The 27,230-nt window shown below is 48.1% G+C and overlaps 2 protein-coding genes across 2 annotated transcripts in view; one reads left to right on the top strand and one right to left on the bottom strand.

The window, feature by feature from the left end:
- The window catches only part of PLA2G2A (phospholipase A2 group IIA), a 65,084-nt gene that overhangs the window by 31,942 nt on the left and 5,912 nt on the right, over nt 1-27,230 (bottom strand). The window lies entirely within an intron of this gene.
- Nucleotides 11,511-26,292, top strand: PLA2G5 (phospholipase A2 group V). The gene is made up of 5 exons (XM_059686129.1): nt 11,511-11,850; nt 19,811-19,860; nt 21,524-21,668; nt 23,936-24,042; nt 24,951-26,292. Exons 2-5 carry the CDS (start codon nt 19,821-19,823, stop codon nt 25,073-25,075), a joined length of 417 nt encoding a protein of 138 aa, XP_059542112.1. The 5' UTR covers nt 11,511-11,850; nt 19,811-19,820; the 3' UTR covers nt 25,076-26,292.

Here is a 27,230-nt window from a genome sequence, read left to right as displayed (position 1 = left end):
CCGTGGGGTCAGCTTATGAGGGCCCATGTGCCTGTGGGGCAGACCGGTACCTCTGACTTTGGCAGCATGTGAGATGTGCTGTCACGGAGAAGACTGACCCAGAAACGGAGAGGAAACTGCTATAGGCAATTAGGCAGACATGAGCAGAGCAAGGACAATGGGCCAGGGCCAGAAACTCGCCAGGGCAGAAAGCCCTGGATGCCCAGCAAGGGGCAAACTGGGAAAACAAGATCCTCGTCCCCAGGGTAACCTTTCCTCCCCAGCACATCGCTGGTCATGCACTTTGGAACCCCTGGCCTTTACCTTCCTAAAGATAACATCTAGGCCTCAGTTGTATTTCAGCTCCAGGCCCGGAAAAGCAGCAAAACCAGACAAATGACCCTATGGCTGCATTGACTTACAACCACCAACCAATCAGGAGAGACCACTGACCCTGAAAGAGCTCACCTGGGAAGCTGGTGAACATTCTATTGAGACCCTCCCTGAGACCTCCCCTAAGATTCCCCCCAGCAAGAGAGAGACATAAATACCCTCAACACAAATGACCCGGTGTGCACGCTCCACCGGGGGAGCACGCTGGCGCCATTCCCTCCCCTCTTCTTCCCTCAAAGGGACCCTATGAGACTTGCGACCAGGGGAGCAGCGGGCAGCGGCAGCTCATCCCGGGCTCACCCCCTGAACCTGCCTCCAAGGCCCCCTTTTCTCTGACCTCCCAGTGAGCCAAAGCAGTCCAGCCTGGGCTCCCCTGTTGCTTCTTCTATGCCCTTCCCGATTCTCTGTCCTAAGTGTGTTTTTGCTGCGGCCAGTAAATTCTTGCTTGCTTTGCTGCCCTTTGTCTCTTGATTGAAATCTTTCCTTCAAGAAGACAAGAACCGAGGCCTTGTTGTCTTGCCAGTAACATATTTGGTACCGCGACCTGGACTGTTCTTACTGTGACTCAGATTGTTTCATCCCTGGTAAGCCAGTCGTCCTCGCCCCTTTGGCTTGAAGGACATGACTGTGTTCTCTTTCCTCCCTGCCTCTTTTCCTCCGGCCACGGCGTTTTCTCTCTTGGTGCGTGGATTACCTCCCTGTGCAGGCACGGGATGAGCGTTTAAAAGTGATTAGAGCGCTTGCCACTAGGAGTCTTCTGGCAGGATGGGTTGGTCATGGGCCAGGGAAGTTTGCACCAGGCACCCTGCCCACTGCAAGGCAACATCCACACACCCAGGAACACTAAACTCACTCAAGGCTTTCCCATGCTTTTCTGGGGCAGGTCACTAGTTCCAATGGAGAGAGATCCTTGCTTTTTGGCTGGAAGGATGCCTCTTCTTCCCTTTCTCCTCCTTCCTTTGTGTCTGGAATGAAATGCAGGCTGACATTCTTTGAGCCTTTTTTTTTAAATCCTCGAGGTGGAGCTAAAGAGTAAGGATTGAGAAGAACCCAGGCTACTGATAAGGGTCAAGCTAACTAAGGACAGGATACATGGGTGGCTGGCTTTTAACTTTGGCTCTTCAGTTGGAATTGCTTTCTGAGGTTCTGAAGGAAATCTGTTACCACATAAATGAGAGCTGAACTTGTTCAGCTCCAGAGATGAGGGGCAATCCTCCCTCCGGCTTGAATCTCAGGTATTCCTAGGTGACTAGGAATCTCTGCAGAGGTGTCAGAGGCTGTATCTCACCATGTTCAGGAGCCCCATCAGGAACCCCAACTCAACTGTAATGAATTATTTGATTTGTCTGGGGAGTGCCCATAAAGGTTGGTGACCTGGTGCTTGAGTCCTCACGGCTGTGGCAGGCAGCTGGGGAGAGAAAGCGAGGCACATAGGAGGGTTTGAGATGATTTGGGAAATAAAAGAAAGCCCCTTGGCGCTCAACCCACAAGCAGTATACTTATCGACCCACTACACAAAATCCCTAGAAATTAGTGCAGACCCTACAACCTCAAAATAAAACTAAAATCAACATGGGAAATTGTGCCTCCAAGGCTAGAAACTCCCAGCCCCAGCCCCCCAGGAATATGTCTTCCAATTAACAGGAAGACTTTACTCACAAGTGCTTTCAGAAATGGGGCGAATTAACTAGAGGTGATATCAACCTAAGATGGTCAAAATGTAGCACTTGGGTGCCTGAATTAATTTTTGCATACAAATCAGGGAAAGCCAGTTCTACAACTAACACTGAACGAATGGGAAGCTTATCTTATTGGAAAGTAGGGCTTCAGCAGAGGCACAGGTAATGGCACCCAGGAGAGAAGAACCGGAAAGGTGGGCCTTAAGGGAGAGGAGAAGGAGATTGTACACATTCCTTAAACTAGAACAAGAACGAGGGAATCTGCCTGAAGATTTCCCGGACTTTCTCCTGGGCCCTGATGGGTTTGCAAAGGAATTCAATTTAACTGTTAGAGAATATGGTATTGGCCTTCTGAGCGATTCCAATTCAAATATCTACTGGTTTCTGGGAGCAAAGCAACAGAATGACGGAGTAGGGTCTGCTGGGAAGCTCTGGCAGGAGACGTCTGTTTTTACTGAGGAGAGACAGGTCGCCTTGAGAAGGGCTACAGAAAACGGAAATGGGAATGAAACAGAGGAGAGGCCTTGGCCGGAAGGTGGCAAATCTTTTTGCACCACTAGTCATCTCCAATGCGTTTCCCACTTTTCCTGTGTGTTTCAGAAATGAATGAAAGACAACAAGAAGTCAGATCCTGCCTTGCTGGTTGGTCGGTGGTTAGGGCACCAGCCCGCAGACTGAAGGGTCTCAGGTTCGATTCCCAGCCCAGTCAGGGTGTCTACAGGAGGCAACCAATCGATGTGCCTCTCTTACATTGATGTTTCTCTCTCTTTTTGTCTCCCATTCTCTTCCATTCTCTCTAAAAAATAAAAAAAAAATCAATGGAAAAAATATCCTCAGGTGAAGATTAACAAACGAACAAAAAAAGGTCAGATCCTTATCCGTGATGTCAGGGGCTGCCCTGAGGAATGGGAAAGATTAGAGCCGAACTGGCAAGCTCAGTTGCTCAAGACTAGGGTGTGCACCAAAACCCCAGCAACGAGGGTCGGAGAGGAAGGAGGAGATCACATTGGTGAGTTTAGGGATGTGGTCTCTCGCATGAGACTGGGGGCAGGTAAACGGGCTAAGGCTGGCTGAGTCTGGAAACCCAGGCACAAAGCAGGGATGCTCTCCTTCAAGCCCACCAATGGGGGGAGGGGGGGGTGGCGGGGAGGAAAAATCAGGGATGCCTACTTTCTGCTATTCTCTTCCAGATGGAAAACCAAGCCTCCATTTCTCAGGAATCTCCCCTAGAATGCATCCTCAAAAATTGGTCAAAATTTGAGCCCCCCAACTCTAAAGAAAAAGAGGTCGGTCTTCTTTTCTTCGTTGTCTTCTTCTTTTTTTAATCCTCACCTGAGGATATTTTCCCCTTGATTTTTAGGGAGAGTGGAAGGGACATGGAGACACACACAGAGAGAAACATGATGTGAGAGCTACATATCGATTGGTTGCCTCCTGCATGCACCCCAACCATGGCCGGGGATGGAGCCTGTAACCAAGGTACGTGCCCTTGCATGAAATTGAAACTGGGACCCTGCAGTCCAAGGGCCCGCGTCCTACCCACTGAGCCAAACCGGCTACCGCAAGATTAGTCTTTAACAATACAGCTTGGTTCCAATACAAAGTGGGGTGCTAGGAGGCCTGGCTGAAGAATAAAAGCCTTAATTATAACACCACTAGAGGCCTGGTGTACAGATTCATGCACCGGTGGAGTCCCTCGGCCTGGCCTGCATCCTCTTGAAATCTGGGATCCCTTGGGGGATGTCGGACTGTGGGTTTTGTTCAATCCCAGCAGGCCAGGCCAAGGGGCTCCACTGATGCATGAATCTGTGCACTGGGCCTCTAGGATGCATATAAGATCTTTGGTTAATTTCTTCCCACCCTCCCCATCCCCCTTCCCTCTGAGATTCATCAGTCTGTTCCATGTTTCCATACCTGAGCATTGAGTGTCTGCCCCCTGGTGGTCAGTGAGTGTCATAGCTACTGGTCCAACGGTTGCTTAGGTTTTTATATATAGAGACTAGAGGCCCGGTGCACAAAAATTTGTGCACTCAGGGGGGAGGGGGGGTCCCTCAGCCCGGCCTGTGCCCTCTCACATACTGGGAGCCCTCAGGCGTTGACCCCCATCACCCTCCAATCACAGGATCGGCCCCTTGCCCAGGCCTGACGCCTCTGACAGAGGTGTCAGGCCTGGGCAGGGGACCCTCATTTACCCCCATCACTGGTTCTGCCCCCAGCCCAGGCCTGATGCCTCTGGCCCAGGCGTCAGGCCTGGGCAGGGGACCCCCAGACCCCTCCGATTGCTGGCTCTGCCCCTTGCCCAGGCCTGATGCCTCGGCCAGAGGTATAGACCCCCATCACCCTCCAATCGCCTGATCGGCCCCTTGCCCAGGCCTGACGCCTCCGCCAGAGGTGTCAGGCTTGGACAGGGGACCCCCATCTCCCCCCGATCACTGGCTCTGACCCCCTTCCAGGCCTGAGGCCTCTGGCCCAGGAATCATGCCTGGGCAAGGGGACCATCATATCCCTCCAATCCCGGGCTCCACCCCCCACCCAGGCCTGATGCCTCTGGCCCAGGCATCAGGCCTGGGCAGGGGACCCCCAGCCCCCTGCCCAGGCCTGATGCCTCGGCCAGAAGAGTTGACCCTCATCACCCTCCGATCACCAATCACCGGATCGGCCCCTTGACCAGGCCTGAGGCCTCTGGCAGAGGTGTCAGGCATGGGCAGGGGCCCCCCAGCTCCCCGCAGTTGCAGGCTCCGCCCCTGCCCAGGCCTAATGCCTCTGGCTGAGGCATTAGGCCTGGGCAGGGGACTCCCAGCTCCACGCGATCTCCCGCTCTGCCCCTGCCCAGGCCTAATGCCTCTGGCTGAGGCATTAGGCCTGGGCAGGGGACCCCCAGCTCCCCGCGGTTGCAGGCTCCGCCCCTGCTCAGGCCTAACGCCTCGGCCAGCTCTTAGCTCCCCCCTGGGTTTCCGATCACTGTCAGTGGCAGGGGGCTTCTTCCTGCTTTCCCTTTCACCTCCCTGAATTGTGCCTACATATGCAAATTAGCCGCTATCTTTGTTGGCAGTTAACTGCCATCTTAGTTGGCAGTTAATTTGCATATAGCCCTGATTAGCCAATGAAAAGGGTAGCGCTGTACGCCAATTACCATTTTTCTCTTTTATTAGTGTAGATTCTCCAGCTAGATCTTTCCTGCTGTAGTCAGGGCAAATGGACTGAATTCCCATACCCAGCTTTTATGGCCTGAGGGAACAACCTAGACCTTTGTAAGAATTGCAGAAAGACCAGCTTTGCTGGTTCCAGGGAAATGGACAGCAGTCCCATATACAAAAGTCTTTATGGCTCTCAGACATGATCCTGAACTACGTACTGGCTGCAAACTATATCTCTCTATAATTGCTACCGAGTCTGAAAGAAAAATATCCCCAAATGGAAAAAGAAATATTCCAAAAATGGGTGAATGCATTTGTCAATTGTTTGTCAACATTTGGGTAACAACCCAACTCTTGAGATATTAAAAATCATAGTCCTTGTTTTACAAATAAAGTCTTTACAGGGCCAGAGGTATGAGTCCAGAAACAATTCAAAGCCCACAAACTCTTATCTGGACCACCTTTTAAAATACAAGTTTCTAAAAGGTAATCCTTATTGAAAGGAAAAAAAGAAAACTTAGCCATCTGAGCAGATCAAATGAACTTATTTCAGCTAATAAATATTAATTGCTAGACAAGTCTTAAGTTCACCTACTTTTGGCCTTTTATTACAAAAAAAAAAGCTAGAAAATAGACTTGGAACTATTAATGCAAGTGTTATACTTTGCTAGGTATGTCTCTCAAAGGTATGAATGTGTTTGCCAGTAAAAGAGCCTTTGTTTCTAGAAATCATAAAATGTATGCCAACCTAAAAAATGCTAGTCACTTACTTTTAGTTGTTACTAAAAAAATTAAATTTTCTAAAAGTTAAGAGTTAAAATTAAGTTTAAAAACCCCTGTATGGTTGGTAATAGAAGATATAAAATACAAAGATGCATTTTTGAAGACAAGAATTGAAATTGAGTTGTTCTAAAGCTCGTTATTTCTGAATGGGTAAAAAGACTTAAAATTCCCCCCTTATCTAGGCTTCTTAAAAGTCATCAAACACAAATGAAAAAAAATCTTATGACTTGTCTATAAAATTACTAATTCAAGTTATGTGTATGGCCTTTATGTGATATGTGTTCATCTGTGTATTATTTGTGGTGTGCTATGATGAAATATTTATTGGCCTAAAGAAATTAAGTATTTATATAAATAAAGCAAGATTCTGTGGTCTGGACAAAATATTGAATATTAAAACCAGGTTAAGTTTGATTAACATCTTTTAAAGTTATTACCTGGTTAGTTTTACCTAAAATATGTGTTAGTTTTACCCAGGTTTACAAAAAATTTATGTTATGACCTCTTGGTTAAGTTTGTTTGACAACCTTCCCAAAGTCTGAATTTTAAAATGCTTTTTTTCTGCCGAACCGGTTTGGCTCAGTGGATAGAGCGTCAGCCTGCGGACTCAAGGGTCCCAGGTTCGATTCCGGTCAAGGGCATGTACCTGGGTTGCGGGCACATCCCCAGTGGGGGGCGTGCAGGAGGCAGCTAATCGATGTTTCTCTCTCATCGATGTTTCTAACTCTCTATCCCTCTCTCTTCCTCTCTGTAAAAAATCAATAAAATATATTTAAAAAAAAAATAAAATAAAAATAAAATGCTTTTTTTATCCAAGAAATGAGTTTGAGTTATTCCAATGGGCCCCTGGAATAGCGCCAAGATCTGTGTTCTCTCCATATAAAAGAAGTTTTTGAGCTACTTAGGCCTATTTAATATGCTTGAAATTAAATGAGAAATTTTGCCAAGTAAAATAATAATAATAAATATATTCTATTTAAATACATATATGTTTATTAAAATGGATGTTCTAAATTTTCAGCCTGCCCTAGGAAGGAACTTGCAAAGATTCAAAGGCGAATTCAAACAGAAAACTCTCAGGGGTAGCAGGTGTCCTGTCAGTGACACTAGTCATCTGGCAGTAAAAATCCAGGTGTTTGTGATCCATACATTTGAAAATTTATGAATTGTTTTCAGTGCTCAATGCACACTTCCAATAAGCCATGTACAACTTTTAACATCTTGCATATAATTTGTTCTTTATATATTGAGGTTATATGTTAAATCTAGAAATATGGGTTTTGCATTGTTCTTTTGTGTCATTTCATAATAATTATTATTTATCAAGAAATTATTATCTTGGGAAGTTAATATCTTACCAAAAAAAGCAAAGTTTTTTTCATCAATTACATTATAATCAAATCTATAACTGCCAGGGTCTTGATCCAGCATCTAGAAGGGTTCAGGAATCTGAAGAAGGCGCTGTGTGTAAATTAATCAAGAGTCCAGAGACGAAACATAATTTTGGAAGGCATTTTGGGGAGCCAGAGAAGACTTAGCTAAAGAAACTAAGTTCTCCTCGTCTCAGGACCCCTTGCTTTTTATTAACACAATTTGTCCTAAGGCGAGGTAGAGATATACACATCAAAGGCCAGGGTTTAGTATACAGAATCCATTGTCAGATTGGGGGAAATGCTTTTGGCTGTTCAGGTGTTTGGCCAGTAGGAGGCAATAATATGTAGATTGAAATACCCTCGGCTGTCTGGCAGCAAGCAATGATTTATGCATCCTTTTCAGGTTTGGGGAAATGCCCTCAGCCATCTCCAGATGATTCAGCCCTGCTGCACTGCTGGAATTGGCTTCCGGCATATAACCACGTCATTTCAAGCTTGTCACTTCCAGACAGTCATTGTTTTACTCTAATGCATTTGCAAATATGTTAGTTATGTCTTTGGAAAGGTTCATAAAAAGAACTCTGACTTACTCTAAATTACAGATTTCTAAGCAAATAATAACTTAAAACTAGATAAAGATTTCTAAAACTCTAAGAAACAACTGAATTCATGAAAATACTGGTGAATAATCAGGATAAGCAAAAATTGATAATATGGAACTAAATGAACTGAAAATAATTAGCATTCTTATAACTTTCTTCAAGATACTGCTGATTTTAAGATTTTTTTTCCTCAAGATATAAGGAAACTTGTTTTTTTTCCTAGAGCAATTTGGTAAAATATAACCTCATAAACAATATTGTCACATTTATATTTTTCTCCCTACATAATCCCCCCAGAATTTAGCAATTCTTAATGAGTGAATGTTATTATTTTTATGGCAATATGTTTCTTTGCATGAATTCAATAAGACCAGTTTCCAATTCTGGTTTTATTAACCAAGACTTTGACTGGAGTGTCATGTCTGAGAGAGACATGCCTGGACTCTGAATGTCATCAGAAAGCCTTAAGAAATGAAGATTGACTTTAAAGCTCATAAAACCAGTTGGAGAAATGGCCTGCTACCTTGGTTGGTCAGTGGTTCATGGCAGTCTTTCCTGTTAAGGAACGAAGGTTGCTTTCCTGAAAAATGGCAAGAAAAGAACCTCCAGACATTTTGGAGACCCCAGGAACTTGAGGAATCCACCCAAACTTATAGGTATTACAGGCAAGGCTCAATGGCTTGGCTTCCGTGTGGAGGGGCAAATTAAAGCTCAGTCTGAAAATTCCTTGTGAAATTCCAGCAAAGCAAATTTAAAAGAACCTATATAATCAATTACTATTCTTGTTGTATTCATGCAAATAATCAAGCCAAATTGAAACTGGACTAAATACAGTAAATAAGTTGGTCTTAATTTGGCTTGTTAATAAAAATAAAGGGTGATTTATGGGGAAAAATCATGTTTCAATAAACTCCACAATACACAGTTGTAAATATTAGACCCTAATGCAGCTAATTGTCTTCAAAGTTTTATTTTTCACCCATAAAACAAGACTGAACTAGTTAAATAATTGGTTACCACCCTCCAAATGAATGTTTCCTTTTTCTCTCAAACCATCACTTGACTTGAAGTTATTAAGAACTAAATCTTTATTCCTTTTACCAGACCATTTGTCATAATTCTTGGCCCAATAATATTGAGATTTATAACAGGTTATCTCCCCAAGTTACAAGCTCTATTTGTACTCAGGAAATATTTGTGCTCAGGGCACCATCACAACCTCCTTCCATATCCAGGACTCATTGTCCCTCTGACAAAGAGCAAGGATCCCGTGGCTTGGAAGGTAAACGTTGCCCCCTTTCAGCAGGAAGCAGCTACAGAAGAGACCCTGCACCCCTTTTCTCTGAAAGAATTCAAAGCCAAAATCTTTGAGGGGGGAATGTTATAGGCAGTTAGACGGACATGAGCAGAGCAAGGACGATGGACCAGGTACAGAAACTCACCAGGATAGACAGCCCAAGATGCCTAGCAAGAGGCAAAACTGGGAAAACAAGAACCTTGCCCCCAGAGTAACCTTTCTTTCCCGAGCGATAATTGTAGTTTAGCTTTCACTTCTCCATTTTGTCTGTAAAGAAATCACATGTCACTTTGGTCATATTTCTGGTGAAGATCCTAATCAATATGTCTTTATTGGATATCAACATATTTCTGTACTGGAAAGACCATGGACCTGGGTGACAGATGGGTCAGGCTTAAGATGGGTCCACTGTTTACTAGCTGTGGCCTTGGGAAAACTACCTAACATCTGGCCCTCAGTTTCCTTACTTACAGAATGGGGTCATAATGCCCACAGGATTTTGTGAGGATTAAAGATAACAAATGCTGAACTTGCCTTGAACTTGTGGCCCAGTAGACATTCACTGAATACTGAACTCCTCTTTCCTTCCTTCCTGAGCTGTCAGCCTTGTAATCCTCTCCAACAGGAAGTACCAGAGCAGACAGTATGTGTGATAGATTCTGTACATTCCAGAGACAGGCAAGCTTCTTAGAGAAGGAGCAATCAGGAAAAATTTCCTGGAGGAGGACTCAATGTAGACTTTCTGCCAGTGAGCCTCAGGCAATCCTGTTCTATGTGCCAGCCTCGTGGGGGTCATCAGACCATTTGATAAAACTGGGGGTATTTAGTAGCTTGGGTCCCAGGGCCAGAGATTGTCCAGTTGTCTATGGCTGCCCTCAGTGGGCTTCAGCCCTAGGATGAGCCTGCATAAGACAGACACAGTAAGGGCAGAGAACAATCATGTTTAGGGGACGCTTAATTCTCTCCACAGATATTTTTTTGAGGATCTAGCAGGGGTCAGCAGTTGTTCTAGGTTCTGGGGTCAGAAATGAGTCAGAGAAGAATCCTTCCCCCAACAATCTTCCACTCTGGTTGGGGTGTTTTAATTGATAATGTGTGAATGACTGGATCCATTACCAGAGAGAGGAGAGCTTTGAGGTGCTGGATGGTGGGGGAGAGAGCGAATTTAGTTCTGGGGTTCCTGTGGGCCACTGAGCTAGAATTCAGGCAGGTATGTGAATTTTAACTATATTTATTTAAATATATCCTATATAATAAAAGGCTAATATGCAAATTGACTGAATGACCGGTTGCTATGACACTCACTGACCACCAGGGGGAAGACGCTCAATGCAGGAGCTGTCCCTTGGTGGTCAGTGCACTCCCACAGGGGGAGCACTGCTCAGCCAGAAGCCGTGCTCCCGGTTGGCGAGTGCAGCAGCGGTGGCAGGAGCCTCTCACATCTCCGTGGCAGCCTCTCCCACCTAAGCGGCAATCAGACATCCCCCGAGGGCTCCTGGACTGTGAGAGGGTGTAGATCGGGCTGAGGGACCCCCCACCCCTGCGAGTGTACAAATTTTGTGCATGGGGCCTCTAGTAATTCATAGAACATTAATTACAGTAAACTTATTAAAGTTCAAATATCTGCCTGATATGCAAACACCCACCTGATATTTAAATTTGATAATAATTCAAATTCTATTTGAAGTGCCAGCTGGGGCAGTGGGGTGAGTATGGAAGCCAGAGCCGGAAAGGTCATACATTCACTCAGCAAGCCTAACTGAGCACCTGCTCTGTGCCCAGTGTGGAGGGTACAGAAATGAAGCAGACACAGTGCCTACTCTCAGTGTTAGTGGAAATTCACAACAGTAACACTACTTATAATCGTGACCTTTCACTGAGCACCGGCTAGGTGCCAGGCACTGCCCTGATTCCCTCAGCCGGCCTCATCTCGTTGAATTTTCAAAATTACAAAACGAAGCAGGTTTTATCATTGTCCTGCCTTACAGAGGATCAAGCTGAGACCTGAGGAGGTCGGGAGGCACAGGCAGTCAGAGGTGACCCCACGTTTGAACCCACGTCTCTCTGACTTGAAGCTCAGGCTCTTTGACCCAACACTGTGCTCTCTCTCCATTCATACATTCAATCACTTGTTCACCCGGTGTTATTGTTGAGTCAGAGCTAGTGCCAGACGCTGCTCAGCCAACAAAAGCTCCTGGAATCTGCAGGGAAATAAGACCCAAATCCCTGACCTCATATGAGCTCACCCCAGGAGAGATGAAGGCGGGGGGGTGCAGACTTCCTTGAAAACACCAGCATTTGGGGGCCGACAGAGAGGGGAGCTGAGTAGCAGGAACACAGATGACAGGGCGGCCCCTTGGAATTCAGAGGGAGAGTTTTGAGACGAGAGGAGATGGTCAGCAGGATGGAGTGCCCGAGAGACTGAGGGGTGAAGTCCAGGCTTGGGCAACCCCAGGCTTTGGGGGATCCCTAAGAGCCGGCTGGGGGACGCAGCTGGAACCAGGCAGCAAAGGGTTCAGAAGGGAGCGGGCGATGAGTAAGTGGAGGCTTCTCTGTCCAGAAACTGGGCTTTTGCAGGAAACAGAAACTGGAGAGAGGTCAGCAGAGGTAAGGGGTGTTTCCCTTTTTTTGGCTGCTTTCGTCTGGGTTGGGGTGGGAGCTACTGTGTGCCAGCAGCAGAGGAGGGGACTGGAGGGAAAGAGAAATAAACACACCGAAGGAGGAGTTTCCCCACAGCAGCTACTGCTCAGGGACATGTTGTGTATTTATTTACGTGACTGATGCCTGTACGCTCTCTCCATGTCCCCCAACCAGAAAGGCAGCCCTGTTCACAGTGGGTCCCCAGCAGTGCCTGGCACACAGCAGACTCCCAGTGGGTACTTTTTGTGTTAAATTGAATTCACAGGGTACTTGGTGGGGGGTAGGTCCTAGGAAGAGACGGGTTCATATGGGCCCAAAGGAGGGGCTTTGGGGACAGGAGGGCGGGCACACCCGGGTCTTCTCAGTGTGTGTATGTGGGGGTCAGGATGGGGAACAGGATCAACAGAAGTGGAGGATGGAGAATAATGACAGCTACCCATGTCCTTGTGAGAACACTCTAGGAGGCTGTGTATTTGTTAACATTTTGGCCACTTCTCTGTTACAAATGCATTAGGTCATTTAATCCCAATCACTCTCTGAGGTGAGAGAACGACCATCAGCCCTGAGGTGAAATAGCTGAGTGGGGAAGCCAGGATTTGAACCCAGGACTCAGAGCTGCGAGGTGAACCCAGGAGAGCCTGTGGTTTGAACTCCTGAGCTGCATCCCTCCCCACTTGGCCTTACCTCTCCCTGAGCCCCTCAGGCGGTCATTATTGTCATAGACCAGCCGTGGGCAAACTAAGGCCCGCAGGCTGGATCCGGCCCGTTTGAAATGAATAAAACTAAAAAAAAAAAGACCGTACCCTTTTAGGTAATGATGTTTACTTTGAATTTATATTAGTTCACACAAACACTCCCTCCATGCTTTTGTTCCGGCCCTCCGGTCCAGTTTAAGAACCCATTGTGGCCCTCGAGTCAAAAAGTTTGCCCACCCCGTCATAGACCCAGGAACAAACAGACAAGTGCGGCGACTTTCCAGGCGTCACACCGCTGCTGACTGGGAGACTCCAGCTGGCATTTCTCTCACTGCAAGGCGGTGGTTTCTCCTTCTCAGAGCGAAGAAATGTGGCAATTTGGTAGAGAGTCAGGTGCAAAAAAGAGGTGTCAGCCGTGCTTGGCAACATTTTACTGCGACTCCAGAGCGGGGCTTTCACAGGTTCCCAAACAGGACAGAGAGTTGGGGTTGGCAGATGGGGAGCAACAGGCAGAGAACAGGGCAGTCAGAGGGGGTGCCACCCGCTGTCCTGGCTGTCCCTGGGATGAGGCCCAGAGAGACCGAATGAAATTTGAGCAGGAGCGTGGGCTGGAGGCCTTGACAGAGACCTGGCATGGCCTGGGGGCGGGGATGGGGGGCAGGCCCAGAGGGGGATTCCAGATCCCCGGGCCTTGATGGAGAAGGGCCCCGGACCGTGGGTGGCCCCGGCGAGACAGAACTCAATATCCCTCCTGAAGCCACCCAGGCCCCGTGATGTGCTTCAGGAAATAACTGTTTCTGAGTACAGGGAGGAAAAACCCCCAGGGGTCTTAGGGGAGACGTAAGGCTTCCTCCTGGAGCTGGCAGGGGTGGGAGGCAGGCGGGGAGGCCCTTAAAACCAGGCGGGCCCAACCCTTGCCTCTCCTCCAGGCCTGACCAGAGGACAGAGAGAAGGTCTCACTGGTGAGGAATCTCATTCTGGGGGTGCCTTACCTGCGGGTGGAGGGGTCGGGCACGGAGAGGGCTGTGAGAGGGGTGTCTGTCCCTCCGCTGCTTCTCCATGGACTGTAAGGAGGTCTCAGGTATCCTTCCAGACAGGGGGGCTGGTGCTGTCGTCCTTTCCTGGGGAAGACACGATGGACGGGGTCCTGGGAGCTGGGGGGGGGGCGGGGGCAGCTGCCTGTGGACCTGGAGGGCCTGCCTGTGCAGTGACCCGGCCACACCCCAGCCCCCACGTTGCCATGCTCCGTCAGGCTGCCTGACTCCACTCTCTCCACCTCTCATTACCGCGGCCGCTGCTCCACTCCAACATTACCTCCTGGCTCACTCATTCCCTGCTGTGGTTACTTGATAAAAATAGCCAACCCCACATCCTCCTCCTGGGGCCTGCTTTGGGCTTCCTTGAGGGCCATCTTCCCCGCCTTTCCCCACCCCAGGCGGCTGGTTCAGTGCCTCTGCCACCTTCTTTTTTTTTTTTTAATTTTATTAATTAAATCTTTATTGTTCCGATTATTACATTTGTTCCTCTTTTTTCCCCCCATAACTCCCCTCCACCCAGTTCCCACCCCACCCTCCTCCCTCACTCCCCACGCACTGTCCTCATCCATAGGTGCACGATTTTTGTCCAGTCTCTTCCCGAATCCTCCTCACCCTTTCCCCCCCAAGAATAGCCAGTCCACTCCCTTTCTATGCCCCTGATTCTATTATAATCACCGGTTCATTCTGTTCATCAGATTATTCACTTGATTTTCAGATTCTCTTGTTGATAGATGTGTATTTCGTGTTCATAATTTGTATCTTTACCTTTTTCTTCTTCTTCCTCTTCTTAAAGGATACCCTTCAGCATTTCATATAATACTGGTTTGGTGTTGGTGAACTCCTTTAGCTTTTTCTTATCTGTGAAGCTCTTTATCTGACCATCAATTCTGAATGATAGCTTTGCTGGATATAGTAATCTTGGTTGTAGGTTCTTGGCATTCATCACTTTGAATATTTCTTGCCACTCCCTTCTGGCCTGCAAAGTTTCTGTTGAAAAATCAGCTGACATTCGTATGGGTACTCCCTTGTAGGTAACTGAGTTTCTTTCTCTTGCTGCTTTTAAGATTCTCTCTTTGTCTTTTGCTCTTGGCATTTTAATTATGATGTGTCTTGGTGTGGTCCTCTTTGGATTCCTTTTGTTTGGGGTTCTCTGCGCTTCCTGGACTTGTAAGTCTATTTCTATCACCAGGTAGGGGAAGTTTTCTGTCATTATTTCTTCAAATAGGTTTTCAAGATCTTGCTCTCTCTCTTCTTCTGGCACCCCTATAATTCGGATGTTGGTACACTTGAAGCTGTCCCAAGGGCTCCTTACACTATCTTCGTATTTTTGGATTCTTTTTTCATTTTGCTTTTCTGGTTGGGTGCTTTTTGCTTCTTCATATTTCAAATCGTTGACTTCTCTGCCACCTTCTTGTTGTGGACCAACATTCGCGAGAATAAGACCACTGCCGGAAGCCGGTCCATCCTTGCTGCTTGACACAGTCACTGCAGGGAAGAAACATCTGCACAGCATATGTTTCAAGGGACCTGGCGTATATAGCATACTGTTCTTAATATGTTTGCTCCCCTTAGTGCTGTGTGTTTTAACCAAGGTCACCTCTCAGAGAAAGGTTGGGATTTTTCCCTGAAGTCAGGGAGGGGATAAAACTCCTTAACTAAGTGCCAGGTGGGTAGTTAATCACTTTAACTACAAACAATCACACTTAAGCTACATAATTTTTACTCCCTGGAATGGAGATAAGAAATGCCCTAACCTTTGCAATAGAAATTGACAGGATTAAAATCAACTGGTATAAATACGGATGTAACAAGACAATAAAAACCAGAACTTCGCTGGAGATCCAGACCAGAGCTTGGCTAAAGATCCTGGCTAGGCTGCTGATCAACTGAACGCTGTCTCCATGTCATTCCTTCTTCGCTGACTCTGTCCACACCTTTGGGGACCCCTGGACCTGTTGGGGTTGGACCCCTAGGTAAGCCCCCCATCCCCCTAGGTAAGCCCCACTCTTGGGATGGATAGGACTCCACCGTAGGAAGAGGGTGGATAGTCTTCGCCGACTCCATCCACACCTTTGGGAACCCCTGGAACAGGATTCCCCTAGGTAAAGCCTCCTCCCCCACCCCATTGAGAACCCCCACACTCGGGACGGATAGGACTCCACCAGGGTGCTGCAGACCCCCTTATAGAGGATAAGTAGGGTAAGAAGGTGGATAGTACAGAACTTAGATTGAGAAGATGTGCCATACTGAGTCTAAAGAAATAAGACTCTGTATTGATCTTTTAACACATATGCTTGCTAGCAGAGGAATTAAGGTTACTCCCAGTCAGACAGAATGTTTTATACAAGAAGTATGTCCATGCTTTTCTGAGGAAGGAAAGGTAAATGTAAAGGCATGGGAGGAGGTAGGCCCAAGGAGCCTTATCCTTAACCCCACTGCAGCCTTTCCACCCCGGGAAAGTGCAGGATTGGCAAGCTCTCCCTGGGGTGATAGATCAGGACTCAGGTAATAGCGAAAAGCACCAATCCTACTCTTAAAATGGATACAAGAGAGCATTTGGGGTTTTTCTTTTTAATGCCTGCTTTTAAAAAATAAAAAAGGGGGAATTTGCCCGGAGCCAGTCCATCCTTGCTGTTTCAAGGGACCTGGCATACATGGCATACTGTTCTTAATATGTTTGCTCCCCTTAGTGCTATATGTTTTAACCAAGGTCACCTCTCTGAGAAAGGTTGTTTCCCCAGGTAGGGATTTTCCCCTGAAGTTTAAAACCCCTTAACTAAGTGCCAGGTGGGTAATTAATCACTTTAACTACGAACAATCATGCTTAAGCTACATAATCTTTACTCCCTGGAATGGAGATAAGAAATGCCTAACCTTTGGAATAGAGATTGATAGGATTGGAATCAACTGGTATAAATACAGTTGTAACAAGACAACAGGACACAGAACCTAGACACAGAACCTACACAGAACCTAGAGACAGAAGAGCTTTGCTGGAGAGAACATAGCAAAAGATCCTGTACAGAACTTGGTTGGAGAACCTAGACAGAACCTGGCAACCGAATCTGGCTGGAGAACCTAGCAAGAGAACATGGACACAGAACCTGGCTGAGAACCTAGCGAGGGAACCTGGATAGAACCTGGCAGGAGAACCTCTCTATGCTGATCAACAGAACCTGGCTGAGGAACCCAACTATGCTGATCAACTGAACGCTGCCTCCGTGTCCTTCCTTCTTCGCTGACTCCGTCCACACCTTTGGGGACCCCTGAACCTGCTGAGGTCGGACCCCAGCAGACCACCGACTCCAATTAGGTCTTAAACAGCAAGCGAGGATTTATTGAGCTGGCCAGTGACTACAGTTACAGCACCCTGCCGAAGCAGAGGCTGAACTGCAGTGCAGACTATAAGAGTTACATTTTATTATTAAATTCTGTGGAGGCCCAAAGAAAAATGTCTCTTTCAAATTCTGGGCCCCCAATATGGAGGAAACTCTCTTTATTTATACTTTTTCCAGTCCTTTGTCTCCCAAATTTGGAATGAGACTTCCAGGCCTTCTGAGAAAGAAGGCCTGGGTGCTGGGAAGGGGCCATGAGACCATATCTCAAGGCCTGGCCTGATGTCAGTACCTTCCTATCTATGTGTTCTAGGACAGCGTGCCCCGTCTGGCCGAAGCGCCAGATATGCAGCCCAGCACATTCTTTGTGCAGCTTCTCTTTCAGGGCCCTTTGCCTGGGGCCTTGTGCTCACACCCACAGCCCGGGTCAAAGGTGTTCTAAAATGTGCTGGGAGACACACCATTTAGATCAGGAGATGCGCCATTTAAAAGATAGCTTGCTACTCACAGTTCCCAAGAGAAGGGAACACGCCACAACATGCAGGGCCGCTCGGGCAGCACTGGGTCGACCAGGAGGCAAGATGAGCGAAAACATGGTCCAGAGTCTATTGTGTTATTTACAAGAAAGGACAATTTAGGATCGACTATCTTGAATAATTTCAAGGGACTCTTAACAGTCCTTCCTGGCCCTCCGGTGATTTAGGGCAGAGGAAATATCGGCTGGGAGCATGAGTGTTAAATAAAGGTGGTTGGGCAAGGAGGTTTATGATTGGTTGGCTTGCGTATGAGTGAAAGGTGTGCTCACTGAGCAGCCTCTGACTATCTCGAGGAATGAGCTAGTCCTGGGAGGGGCTGTCTCTTCCCAGCCCAGCAAGGCCCCCAAGATGACAAAGCATCATAAGGTGTAGGAAGGGAACAGCGTGGCTCCCACACAGGGGCTGCCCAGAGGCAGGGGGTCCAGTGAGTAGAGGAGTTGCATCCTATTCCTGAGCTGAATCCTTGGGCAACTCACTTCCCCTTCCTGAGCCTGGGTATCCTGGTCTGTAAAAACCAACAACTGGCATTCTTTCCTTCAACAAATGGCTGTTGAAGGGACAGGCACTGTGCCAGCAGGCCTAACAGTTGTCACTTGCCAGGGCCATTGGCGGGTTGAGACAGTGCCTGGCACATTGTAGGTGCCCAGTACATGGTAGTTGCCCTCTTCCTCCGGTCACAGCTCCAGGAAGCAGCGGAGAAAGATGGCTGTGGAAGGATAGGGTCTAGAACCATGGCCTTGGCTATTTAGAGCCCTCAAGGCAGCGGCAATGGGTGGACAGAACCCTTGGGAACGTTCTTGGAACTCAGAGGAACTGCTGGACAAAGGATGGCAGGGAGCGGGCATCCCAGGAGCCAGGAGCCCTGGGAGTTGGAGATGGTGCGCTTGGAGTCAGGCCTTGGGAAGGGAAAGGGCTTGGGGCACAGCACTGGCCGAAAAGACCACTGAATTCAGGACTCAGGGACAGCAGGGCACCGAAGGGGAAACCGTGGCCGACTACTAGCCAGCTGGGCAGCTGCAGATGAACAAGGGGTTGGGATCCACACAGGGAAGGAAAGCAGGCAACCGTCGGTCAAGGACCTTCTGCCAGAGGCCCAGTTAGAATCAGACATTGGCTAAAGGCACATGGAATTTCCTCTGCCTTCTGCGTGTGATCTCTTTGGACTCTAGGCCAGGACTCCTGTGTCTGGGGGGAGGAAAGCTGGGGCCTCTGGGCTCCATGACTCAAAGGAGAGCCCTTCCTCTGGGGAGGGAGGCTGTGCAGCACATCGAGGGGCACACTAGTCTGTGTTACTTCTGGCAGTGCCTTGAGCTCTCAGAGCCTGTACTTCTCCATTGGCAAAAGGCCAACAGTGATACCTACCCTTCGGAGCTCTCCTGAGCCCCCAGCGTCAACTTATGGCAGGCCCAGTGCCAACTTATGGCAGGCCCAGTGCCAACTTATGGCAGGCCCAGTGCTTGGGCCCAAGACAATGTTTCAATGTTAAATTCTTTTGATATTGAAGGAAAATAAATGAATAATAATAATAATAATAAGGAATCCAGCATGGATTGTATTTATTTTTATAGCAACTCGGTTGTAAAAAATAATTTTAAAAAAGGACCTTTTTTTGAGGAAGGGGACTATGAAGACAAAAGTGCTTGGGACCCACAAAAGCCCTGAGGAGGCCTGAGAGCCACATCACATAAGGGGTGCTCTTGCTTCATTCCTGAGCCCCTGCTTTGGGCTGGGCACTGTCCGCAGTGCTGGGAGAGGGGAGAGCCCTCCCAGCTTCTGTCTTCAAATCACCAGCACAGAAGACATCCTTGAACAGGCCCTCAGCACCACCAGATGAAAGGACGCCAGGACTTAAAGCCATCGGTGTCCCTGTGCCCTCCCGGCCCTGCACCAGCTTCTCCCTTGCTAGGGGCTGCTTTTCTCCCTGCCAAATCCTGACATCCTCCACCCAGGGCCCTGTCTGGGTGTGCCAATTCCTGCCCCTGACTTGTGCCATCAAATCTCCATCCATAAGAATCCCACCTCTTCTTCTGGTTACTTTTAGCCATTTTCTGCAGAAGGGGCAATTGAGTGGGGGCATTTGTGGTCAGGTGCATTTGTGGTGGGACAGTTCTCCCCTGTCTCTGTTGGGGACAATATGCCCCTCCGCCCTTAGAGGCCCTTTAGATCAACTCCTTGAGGTGTTTGCCTCATCTTTTCTCACTGGGTTGCCCGTGTATTGACCAGTGTGAGAGGGTAGGGCTTGGTGGGAAGCCTGGGGCAGGGTTTGAATGGGCTGTGGGGATATCTCCTGGTAAGTATGTCATGGGATGTGTTTTCTTTTCTAGAACTTCAGAGATGAAGGGGATCCTCACACTGGCTTGGTTCCTGGCTTGCAGTAAGTGCTGGCCCCCTGACCTTTGGTCTTGTGACCTTCTACCCTCTAGGAACAACAGGGTAGTGGCTAGGAGACCCTGAGACTGTAGAGAGTTAACTTTGTATCTGGGCTCTGCATGTACTTGTGTAGACATTAGCAGAAGCCTTTGCCTCTCCCAGACTCTGTTTTCTCATTCGTGATAGCAGGTCTGTGGCAGGATCTAGCACAGTGGTTCTCAACCTTCTGGCCCTTTAAATACAGTTCCTCATGTTGTGACCCAACCATAAAATTGTTTCGTTGCTACTTCATAACTGTAATGTTGCTACTGTTATGAACCGTAATGTAAATATCTGATATGCAGGATGGTCTTAGGCGACCCCTGTGAAAGAGTCATTCGACCGCCAAAGGGGTCGCGACCCACAGGTTGAGAACCGCTGATCTAGCATGTAATGAGTTAGGGTTGTGCTCTAGGGAGACTACGTGGTTTGTAAATACAGGAGGCAGATTTTTTTGTTTGCTTATTTGATGCAAAACAAAATAAAATAAATTGAGATAAAACACAACAAAGTAAAAAACAAGCACCTCCCACCTCAGGATTCCTGGCCATCCTCTGCTCAGGCCTGTCCAGGTTTTGTGTGCAGCCCACCTGCTGCCACCTCTGCATAGCATGGAGTCAGGGTTCTGTCTTGAGCTTCTCCTCAGCCCCTGACAGACTGCCTGCTTTTTGATGTCTCTGAATCCCTGGAGACTGCTGGAGGAGCGCGAGGCCTCGAGCCTCCGGCTCACTGTGTACCCCTGCACAAGCCACCTTTTCCCTCTAGGCCTCAGTTTCCCAATCTGCACGATGAGGGAGCTGGCTTCAGAGAGCTCCAAGGGGCCCACCCTGCTTGAAGATTCTTACGTTCTTAACTAGAGGCCTGGTGCACGAAATTCATGCACTTGGTGTGTGTGTGTGTGTGTGTGTGTGTGTGTGTGTGTTCCCTCAGCCCAGATTGTGAGAGGGTGCAGGCCAGGCCGAGGGACCCCACTAGTGCACGATCAGGGCCGGGGAAGGACACGGGAGGTTGGCCAGCCGGGGAGGGACTGCAGAAGGGCTCCAGGGTGTGTCCGGCTCATCTCACTCAGTCCGGATTGGCCAGACCCCAGCAGCAAGCTAACCTACAGGTCGAAGTGTCTGCCCCTTGGTGGTCAGTGCACATTATAGTGACTGGTTGAGCAGCCTTAGCATATCATTAACATATTACATTTTGATTGATTAAATGGCCGACCAGACAACCTGACACTTAGCATATTAGGCTATACCGTATGACTTATACCTAATGTTTCTTGGCCCCTGAGTATGTATCTGCCACTGTGCTGGAAATTTACATCCTTTACCTTAGTGTAACCCTCATGACAACTCCCAGAGGCAGGCATTCATTTTAGGGAACCAAGGAACACGAGATCCGAGAGATAAGTGGCCTATGCAGAGTCATACTGTGAGTCAGCAGGGGAGCATGTTTTGGACCCAGGCTTGCTCATTCCCCAAGTCCAGCCATGTAACCACTTCTCTATGCTTCTTGCCCTCACCTTCCTTGTCCCTCTCCCACTGATGGGGAGGAGGAGAAAGAGACGCCTGGGCTGCTCTAAGCCCCGGGGTGGGAGAGAGGCAAGAGCATGCTGGGAAACCGGGGCTGTCTTTCAGGTGTGCCCGCTGTGTCAGGCGGCCTGCTAGAACTGAAGTCCATGATTGAGAAGGTGACGGGGAAGAACGCCCTGATGAACTATGGCTTCTACGGCTGTTACTGTGGCTGGGGCGGTCGAGGGACCCCCAAGGATGTCACTGATTGGTGAGCTGATTATCATGACTGCCCTTCATGCTCCAGGCTCTGCACCCACATGACCTCCTCTAGTCCCATGTCACTTCTGGAATTGAAGCACCATTTTATAGATAAGAAAGCTGAGTATCAGAGAGGCTAGCTGACTTGCCCACGCTACATCTAGTAACTCTCCAAATCTCAGTGGCCTAATGTTTAGGATGGTCTGTTGCTACGTAACAACCATCCTAAAGTGTAGTGGCTTAAAGCGACGATGACCATTGATTTGTTAAAAATCTGCCATTTGGGCAGGGCTTGGTGGGGTGGCTTGTCTCTGTGCCACCCAGCTTCAGCTTGGACACCTTGACTGAGGCTGGATGAGGCATCATCCAGATGGTGCACTCCGATAGCTGGCACGTGGTCGCTGTCTGCTGGCTGGGAGCTCAGATGGGGCTGGGCTGGGGCTGGGAGCCTCAGTTCCTCCCACCCAGGCCTCTCCAAGATTGTTTGGACTCCCTCACAGCACGGTGACCTCTGGGTTCTAAGAGTGAGTGTCCCAAGACTGCAAGACAAAAGAGTATAGCATTTTTATGACTAAGCCTCGGGAATTTCACGCTGGTCCTTCTTTTTGGCTGAGGCAGTCATAATGGCTTTAAGAGGGAGGGGACCTAGTTCTCACATCTTGATTGGCAAGTGTAGAAGTTCCAGAACAGGGGGGAGGGGAGAGATTATTCTTCGGAAAATGCCACCTGCTGGGTTAACAATTCTGAGACTGCTAGACATGTACGATGGGGTGAGGCAATTCAGGGCATGGATGGTAGATGGTTGGAGCTGAGTTCCTCGCTGCTGGATGGGGAGTTTGCAGACAAGCAAGGACAGGAAGCTAGAATGACCTACATGGTGGTGGATTAGAGTTGGAGACATCAATATGAACTCTAGTTTAGCTTAATACAGATGCAGATGGTTATATATAGAAATATGTATACATGTGTATATACATGGGGTTAATATAGACACACACACACATATACATCTAATATATATATATATATATATATATATATATATATATATATATATATATATATATATTCTATCAGCTGAGAGGACCTACAAGAAACAACCTCTCAGTAGCAATAAGCAACACCTAGTGTCCAGGTCTGGTTTCTAATATCACTCTCCCAGGAACCAAGGCTCCTTAGAGAAATGGCTGATGCTAGGACTAGTGCGGGAAATATACAGGATGAGCCTGGAGCTTCTTATAAACCAGAAGGTAAGGAAGTGCTCAAACAAGAAAAACCCCAAATAGACGCCACATTGATGGAAATGCCAAAGAGCACAGGAACCGACCGAAAGAGCTCCCAATGGCCAAAGCTAGGACAATTAGAGCAAAAAAAAAAAAAAAAAAGAAACACATAACATGAGACAAATGTCAGAGAAACCCAATAGTAGGTCATCCTGCAAAATACTTGAGCAGTATCCTCAACACTGTCAAGGTCACCGAAAACAAGGAGAGAGTGAGAAACTGCCCTGGGTCAAGAGGAGCCTACAGAGACATGACGACTCAATGTCATGTGGGGTCCCCGTGGGGATTCTGGAACATAAAAGGACCTTACGTAAAAACTAAGGAGATCTGAAAAAGCTGTGAACTTTTTACAATTAATGAATCAATAATTATATATTAGTATTTAGTAATTAGTTAACATTGGTTTGTTACTTCTAACACATGTATCATATTAATATAAGATGTTACTAATAGAAGAAACTGGATGTAGGATAAATGGGAACGACTTTTTTGTAAGTAAAAAAATTTAATGAAACCTGCTACCCCTAGCATACTGGAAGTTTATTTTTTGAGCTTGTAACAGTTCAATCAAACAGGTTGATTTTGGGACCCAGGTCCCTTCCATCTTGTGGCTCTGCTATCCCCGGTGGCCTCAGAGTCCTAGGCTGCATCACCTTCATTCAGCTGAGGTGGAGAAAGAAAGAAAGTGGAGGATGGCGTGTGAGGTTTTTAAGGGGAGGTCTGAAAGGAGTGTACATCACTTCTGCTCACATTCCTCTGGCTGGAACCTAGTCATGTGACTACTTGTGCCTGCAAGGGAGATTGGGAACTGTAATCTCACCATGAGCTTAGGAAGAAAAAACAGGTCAGTGAGCTGCTAGCCAATGGCGGGCAGCCCTAGAAGAAGGGCATATTCTTATTAGATTCTTTCTCTGCCAGACCACACCCACCGAAGTGGCCTCCGCTTAAATGGCATGCCCCTTCCACTCAGGATCTAAGTGTGTTGCATTGACAGGTGCTGTTGGATACATGACCACTGCTATGGGCTGCTGGAGGAGAAAGGCTGCAACATCCGGACACAGTCCTACCAATACAGTGTCTCACGGGGCCTGGTCACCTGTGGTAAGGCTGGGCTTCCCATTCAGGCCACTGGAGGAGCCTGGGTCTCTGCTGGCCCTGAGTTCAGCTGCCCCTAGAGGTCAGCCAGCCTATATCTTGGGGGAGGGGGAGAGAACTGGGAAGAAGAGGGGCAAGAATATTGCAGCTGTATCTGATGTCTTAGATTGAGTATTCAGTAGGTGCCAAATGTTTGCATACTTCCCTTTACTTGCTCCCTGAAAATACCCTGTGAGTAGGTTTAGTCTCTCCATTTTACAGAGGAGGAAACTGAAACACAAAGGCTTGCCAGTTCGTACCGCTAGAGTTGGGATCCAAGTTCAGGTCCCTCTGAGTTCAAAGCTAAGTCTGGAGATGGTGTCGCTATGAGAACTGGGGTTCCTCCAGGGCAGGAGCTGTCTCCGCAATCAGACTGAGGGGATGTGTGTCCTTGATGAGACCGGGGCTCCCGGAGGGCAGGAGTTGTGTCTCCCTAGGCTGAAACCTCACCCCGGACAGCTGGGCCTTTTCCATCAGATGATGCATCCCCCGGGATAGACGCTGTGCCTCCCTCATCAGACTGAGCGCTCCATCAGAGCAGGAAGCAGAGGGGGGTCTGCTCAGTCTAGAACAGCCGTGAGCAAACTATGGCCCGCGGGCCAGATCCGGCCAGTTTGAAATGAATAAAACTAAAAAAAAAAAGACCGTACCCTTTTATGTAATGATGTTTACTTTGAATTTATATTAGTTCACACAAACACTCCATCCATGCTTTTGTTCCGGCCCTCCGGTCCAGTTTAAGAACCTATTGTGGCCCTCGAGTCAAAAAGTTTGCCCACCCCTGGTCCAGAAGCAAGTCCTGACTGAAGCAAGCCTGGGAGTCGATGTTCGTAGAGGGCATCTTCCTCATTCCGCATTTGGCGTCCTGTTTGCAGAGCTGGGCCCCCCCTGCCAGATGAAGCTCTGCTCCTGCGACCGGAAGCTCGCCTACTGCCTGAAGAGAAACCTGAAGAGCTACAACCCTGGTTACCAATACTTCCCCAACTTCCTCTGCACCTAGTGACCCGCAGTGAGCGCCGCCAGACCATGGCTTCTGCCCCCTTCTCCTGCCACATGGGACTCACTGGTGCTGCTGGGCCGCTGAGAGGGCTCCCAGGTCTGGCTCCTGGTTCTTTCCTGATGGTCCACTGGGCTTGGAGGAGCCCGTAGCCTCTCCTCACCCTCATCCCCAGAGAGCGACTGGTCATAGGACCTGACCAAGTCAAGGTTCCTGGCTCACTCCTAACGCCAGGCCAGTCGTCCTCGCCTCTGAAGATAGGGCCCGTCTCCAGGAGGAACACTTTCCTGGGATGCATTTCCGGTTTCTGCCTCCCTCTAGAGAATTGTACTCAAGGAGAAGCTAAATTGACTCCATAAATCTGCCATGTGTATATTAAATAGCATTTCTCCTGAAGACTAATACACGCCACACAGGCATATCCCTCTGCTGCGGGGATTGCCTGTGTCTCTCTCGCTGCCACTGGGCCACTAAGCTCAAAGTTAACCACATTCTCTCAGAGACAGAAGGTGAGCATCAGTAAGTAGAAGGTTTTCTGAGATGAGTGTCAAGCCTTCTTTGGGGTTCATCTCCTCAAATCTTGAGGGTCCCCTGGAGCTAAGCATTGGGTCTCATTTTTCCTTGAGGGGGTGGAGAGAAGGTGATTGACAGTTATGCCAGCCTGGGCTTCCAGGTCAGAGAGGGCCATGTTCAAATTCCAGCTACATTGATGTGAGAGAGAAGCAATAGGCTGCCTCCTGCACACACCCCGACCAGAGATCGAGCCTGGGCATGTGCCCCAACCAGCCACCTTTCGGTGCACCGACCAACCGACGCTCAACCAACTGAGCCACACTGGCCGGGCTCTAACATTGTCTTTTTTTAAAAAAAGAAACCGTAATGTTTCTTGCGATGTAAATTGGAAAGCCCGAAGCCACCTTGATGCTGACACAGAGATGCTAAGATGCTGGGATTTCACAGAGCAGAACGTTTTCTTACATAGGGTTCAGCTATGGGGTTTATTTTTACCAAGTAAGGCCATTGAGAGCCCCAACTCATCTAGTATTTGTAAATGAATACTGAGACAGCAGGAAGAAAGGACATATTTTAAAACAAAGGAGAGTCCCGCCCAAGAAAAGACCTTTGGCTTCTTTCCACCGACAAACCTCCAAATAGCCACATGATAAATGGGATCTATATTTAAAAAGCGCCAATGTTCAACATTTTCTAAATAAAATTTGATTTCTTGATTACCCTAAAATGTAACTGGTGTTTCAGAAAAGTGTGATATAGTCTCATGTCTATATTTGACAACATCATACAGAAAATGGGGCTCAAGTATCCAATTTGCTCATAAAATTTTTTTTTGATCAAAGCCATTTCCTGAATCCATTTTAAGAAATTTTTTTTAAAAAAACCGATTTCAGAGAAGAAAGGGAGAGGGAGAGAGAGATAGAAACATCCATGATGAGAGAGAATCATGGATTGGCTACCTCCTGCAAGTCCCCTACTGGGGATTGAGCCCACAACCCGGGCATGTGCCCTTGACCAGAATCGAACCTGGGACCTTTCAGTTCGCAGGCTGATGCTCTATCCTGAATCCATTTTTAAACAGGTATGTGGGGGCGATGGGGAGCTTCACTCTTAATGCCATTTCTCTTCAATCGCAGTATTCTGGATGATGGAGAGACTCAGCCCAGGCTTCTCCCTTCCCTCAGGGCCAGGTGGCAGGCAAGGTAGTGTCTTGCTGGTAAGTTCTGCAGGAAGGGGCTGTAAACAGGCCCTTCTCCCTGGGGCATCCTAGCTCAGAGATTCAGGATTCAGACACGTGCCCGCAGGCATCTGTGGACGAGGGAGGCTGTGAGGTTATGAAAGCGACATTACAAGCTGACGTGGGTTTGAGCTGGAAGGGTCCATGGAGAACCTTCTTTTACCTGCCAGGACATTGAGGCTCAGAGAGGTTAGGAGACTTTCCCGAAGTCACACAGCACACAGACATCAGATGCTGGTTCCAAACCACTGTCTTCAACTCCAGCCCACACAGAGAGAAAATGGAACCTGGAGTGGCTCAGGGACTCAGCCACATTGGGGCTTCCCAGGAGCACCCCCTGATTCCACCTGGGAACCAGCTCCCTTCCTTCTCTGCTCTCACTGCCTCCTGGGAGTCTGGCTGGGGCTC

Source organism: Myotis daubentonii, chromosome 3, assembly GCF_963259705.1.
Source record: "Myotis daubentonii chromosome 3, mMyoDau2.1, whole genome shotgun sequence".
Lineage (NCBI taxonomy): Eukaryota > Metazoa > Chordata > Mammalia > Chiroptera > Vespertilionidae > Myotis > Myotis daubentonii.
Note: the sequence above shows the minus strand (reverse complement) of the source record. Positions and strands in the feature narration are given on the sequence as shown.